The 4,623-nt window shown below is 41.2% G+C and overlaps 1 protein-coding gene across 2 annotated transcripts; it reads right to left on the reverse strand.

The window, feature by feature from the left end:
- Positions 1-1,925: 1,925 nt before the first annotated feature.
- Positions 1,926-4,599, reverse strand: GTF2H5 (general transcription factor IIH subunit 5). 2 transcript variants are annotated; one of them, XM_010400176.2, is made up of 3 exons: positions 4,502-4,599; positions 4,153-4,266; positions 1,926-2,540 (listed from the first exon to the last, which is right to left on the reverse strand). In XM_010400176.2, exons 2-3 carry the CDS (start codon positions 4,185-4,187, stop codon positions 2,360-2,362), a joined length of 216 nt encoding a protein of 71 aa, XP_010398478.1. In that variant the 5' UTR covers positions 4,188-4,266; positions 4,502-4,599; the 3' UTR covers positions 1,926-2,359. The 2 variants fall into 2 exon arrangements, with proteins under 2 accessions (XP_010398478.1, XP_039425978.1); XM_039570044.1 differs by having other exon boundaries at positions 4,550-4,598.
- Positions 4,600-4,623: the final 24 nt, after the last annotated feature.

The raw sequence follows: 4,623 nt of genomic DNA on the forward strand, positions 1-4,623 counted from the left end.
TACTAAATACAGAGAAGCTTAACATGTGGAATTCCAAACACGACTTTTCAAATGCTGCCATGTCAAGAGTGATGGATGATTTACCTTTCAGCAGAATCTGGATGGAAAATAAACTAGGATTCCAAAGAAAGGAAACAGACACTTCTAAATAAATTGTACTAAGCTATAATGCCATGTTAAAACTACTGATATTTCTCCATTAAATGACCACCCAATAATCTTCCACAAAACAATTATGAGGTCAATGTTTGATCAATCTCTTGAGGTCAATCTCAAGAAAGAGGTAAGGAACCACAAACCATTTATAAATAAGGTTTAAACTTCTTATTTCAAGTAAAGAAATGTAGCTGGCTCTTAATCTACATGACCAGGGAAGCACCCACTTGCGAAAGAAAGAAATTAAACAACTTGGACCAAAACTCATTGTTCTACGCAGTCAGAGAAAAGGGAAGGTACCAGAAATGACATGAAGTTAAATTTTACAGGGCTATTTGCTCATGCACATGAGCCTGAATATATACAATTCTACAGAACTTTCTTTGGACAGCTTTTTGATTAAGAACATCTAGTGAAACTTTCTCCTGAAGATTCCCTATTCCTGAGGGGAAGAAAAGCAAACCAAAAAAACAGTCCAAACAAAAAACAAGGACAAATCCACCAAATAATCTGGTATCTACTGGGCAAAAGAAATGAGCAGCAGTGAGAGTCAGTAAGGAAAACTGTTCCTTATAAAAGCCTTTCTCTTTACACTTGTTCTTTTTCTCAAAAAAAGATGTGATCACAAGCCAGTGTCTCAGCTAAAGTTACAAATACAGTGTAAAAAAAAAATCCAAACAACAAAACCATGACACTACAAAGCTTTTTGCTTGGCAGCAAAGGGTAATATGGGAGGAAGAGCTAAGCTGAAGAAAAAAAAACATAACCAAAAATCCAAACCCAGCTTTCTTGCGTGTAGGTAGAGCATGGGAGTCTGATCAGATAACTAACTTATTGTGACTACCAGCATCAGTGAAAAAAATACAAGCAATTATACCTATAGGACTTGTCCTGGGGTGATGTTATGAAGCCGCTTTATTCCTTAACCGTCTGCTCAATGCCCAAGGACGCTGTGCCTTTGAGATGGACCCGGGGCCGCAGGACCCACAGGGTGTGGGGCCGTTTAACGGCGGAGCCCAACGGCTCGGGGGGCTCTGGGGCTCAGGAGGGAGCGCGCCGGGAGCGCTGTGCTGATCTTTGGGTTTCTTTTGTGTTCTGGATAGCTGGAAAAAGGTTCTGTTGGTTTCTCTTGCTCTTTTTCCCTTCCCTCTCCCTTGCCTCACTGCCTCCCTTCCCTCCTTGCCAGTCCGGGGAGCCTGTGGGTGTGGCCCTGGCTGGTCCAAGCCCGGGTGTCTGTTCCCTCTCCGGGAATTCGTTGTATTTTGAGGGTTTTTTTATCCTGTTCTACCCTGTTTTGTTTGGTGTTAATAAACAGTTAGTTTTTTTCCACTTTCACTTGCTGTGACCCACTTGTCTTATTGGTGGAGGAAAAGGGGAGGCCCTTTTCCCTTCGGAGGAGACGCTCACTCCGGAGTGTTTCCTCCTGAAGTTTTGTCTCCAAAACCGAGACAGGACTGGCGTCCCATTTCTGTTGCCCCTTTAATTTGTGATGATCTAGGGCAATGCATTTATTTTTGTCTCGATTCCTTGATATCTCTCCTTCCCCTCCAAACTCCCACCACCCCTCCCCAAACTCAGAAAGCACAGCATTGGTAAAAGTAGGCAAGTAGTATGGGGCATTTGTAACATGTTTTAACAAAAAAAACCCCAACCCCAAACAACACAACAAAACACTCACATCAACTGTCATCCTGCCATACAAAACCCATCAAGTTAAAGCAGTATCTGACCGTGCCTCCAGCTCAGAGAGATGTTCCATCCAGCACAGATTATGCTTCAACAGACATTCTTTACTTTTTATCAGTCACACTATAATCAGATTCAATCAATTCTACAGGAACACAACATGTCAGAGAACCTCATACAGCATTCCAGTACAAAAGCACTACTCTACTTTTTGGGTCATATCATCTTGCAAGATAAAAAGCCTAAAGGAAAACCAGAGAGCATGCATCAAAAATTCTAAATGGAAGTCCTCAAGTGTATAATTTTAAGCATTTTAATAAAGATACCACATTCTTTCAAAATGAGAAACAAAATCCAATTCCAGACTATTTTGTCTATGAAAATGATGCATTTTCTAGAGTAGCCACTTCTATGTAGAACTTACAAGCCACAGTGCTATCTATTAAAACAGTAACTGCCCAAGCTATTGAAATTCACTGTTCCAAAACTTGCAGTAATCTAATTTCACTCGTTTTTCTCACTTCTGAGTAATAGGAAAGGAGTTCTGGTCCATTAACTCGCCCACTCTCTCCTGGAGGAAGTTGACCAACTCTGCTAATACAAAGACATGCGTTTCATCCAGGTCTTGTATGATGAACTTCTTTCCCAAAGCATTTGACTCATCCAGGTAAAGCAGAAACTGCTTCATTGCTGGGTCACTGTAGAGACAAACACACATCAGATTCCACCTCACAGTTACAGTTACAAACAGAAGAAACACCATTTGAAGACATTCCCAAAGATTTTAGGAAAACTAAAATTAATTTCAAGAGTCCCTCACAACTTAAATACAGTTTAGGAAGCTTTAGTAGAAGTTGTTTCTTTCACAGTAGTTTTGGTTACTTTAGAGGCAAAAATAAAATGGTAATAAAGTCTAATGAGTAGAACCAGCTGCTTGATTAGCAGATAAGTTTCCCTATGTTGCTGCTAAGGCAGCTTAAAAAAAAAATTCCAACCAAAAGCTTCAAAAGTTTCAAACCAAAACTAAAACTCAAAAATACAACCCTTAATAAGGCAAAACTGAACTTACATTTCTGATTTCAGCAACAGCCTCATAAAAACATGTTTTCTTAAAGCATAAGGATAACCAAAACACAGGAGAACACAGATCTCACTCAAAGTAGAATAGTATAGACAAAGGGTGCTCATATAAGAATTGCACATTTCTCACACCCTAACTGAACAGTCACGTCACCTTCTAAATTAAATTTAAATGTTTAGAAGAAAACATTTTGGAATTATGGAGCTGCTTTTGTGCAGTTATAGATTGCAAATACATTAACACGTTAAGTGTACAGCAGAAATCTCATACATCATATAATGCTATACAATGACCCCACAAATCTTAAATGAGGCTTCTTTTTATTTTGGAGGTAGCCAGGGGCCTGAGTCTCAGTCCAGAGATGAGATTATATGAAAATATGTACATTGCACCTACATCAAAAACTGACATTTACAAACTCCAAACTCCTTTCCAATATGATCTACAAACACAACCACATGTCAGCCTTGCATGGAATTCAGTCTAGAGCCGATTAAAACAAAAACCAGGAAAGGAGAAATGAAAGATTACCTCATCTCCCTTAAGAATCAGTAGAGAAACACTTTGTTCACAAACAACACCAAGAAAATTAGTTTGCAAGCAATATAAAGAACAAAAGGGAGCATCTAATATTTTCAAGGAAAAATTGCAAAGGTAACTGGATCGCTTATACTAGGGTAAGTTGTACCTGACAAGCATATAGATAACTTTTGTATACAGCTAAAATTTTAATTTGTGTACCTTTCAAAAAATGTGACAATGTTGGGGGACCATCAGACACGGTAGGATATAGCTTTGAACCATAATTTCTCATAGGTAATGCTTATTTTAAGTATTTTATATCCTTTTCTCTACTTTGCTAAATTAAAGTAATCTGCCGACTATTATATATTTTACCAAAAAATGGGATTTTTATACCAATGTGATTGCTAACATTTTTGCCATCATATTTTTTTAGCCCATATTCATACGTAGTTTTCTTTTCTTTAAAGAGGTTAAGCATAAGTGGAAAACAGTCTCTTTGAGAACAAAAACGGGAGTTTGGAATTAGGATTACCTACAACTGCCTCTCTCCTTCTTCCCCCAAAGGTCACACTTTGCTTGTTCAGCACCACCCTTCCCCACAACAATTCCCTTTGTCTGGACTCTTCAGTTACTTAGATTATTTCCAGGTCTAAAGAAATACACAGTCTTTGACAGAAGGACAGGCAGTAAATGCTGTTACTCACCACTCAACCAGAACACCTTTCAGAACATTCACCATCTTCTCGGTTTCCTTACGACCGCTGAAGAATCGGCAAGAACAACCCTTGCTTTGGATCGCACCGGCGATCACAGGAAATCTGAAAGCACGACACACCCCACACACCCCCAACAAACAAAACCAAACAAACAACACCTCGGTTAAACTCAAAGACTCTTTGAGACAACCCCACTCCCCACCGGAGTTGCTGCTCCCTCCTGCCCTTCACCTCCGCCTTGGGCACAGGGGCTCCCAGGGGATCCGATCCCTCCCGCCCGTCCTTCAGCTCCGCTTTGGACAGAGAGGCTCCCAGGGGAGCCGGTCCCGTCCCTCACCTCCGACGCGGACAGATTTCCCCGGGGCTCCGATCCCCCACCCGCCACCTTCCGCCCCGCCGCTTCCCGGCCGGCGCACGCGCACGCGCACGCGCACGCCGGCCCCCGGCAGCGCCCGCGGA

Source organism: Corvus cornix, chromosome 3 (assembly GCF_000738735.6).
Source record: "Corvus cornix cornix isolate S_Up_H32 chromosome 3, ASM73873v5, whole genome shotgun sequence".
Lineage (NCBI taxonomy): Eukaryota > Metazoa > Chordata > Aves > Passeriformes > Corvidae > Corvus > Corvus cornix.

What these genes read in the sequence shown, in the direction of transcription:
- GTF2H5 (XM_010400176.2), bottom strand. Translation starts at nt 4,187, where the DNA reads ATGGTGAATGTTCTGAAAGGTGTTCTGGTTGAGTG. An exon ending in AAAGGTGTTCTGGTTGAGTG is followed by an intron (nt 2,541 to 4,152) that starts GTGAGTAACAGC and finishes TTGTCTCTACAG; the next exon opens with TGACCCAGCAATGAAGCAGT.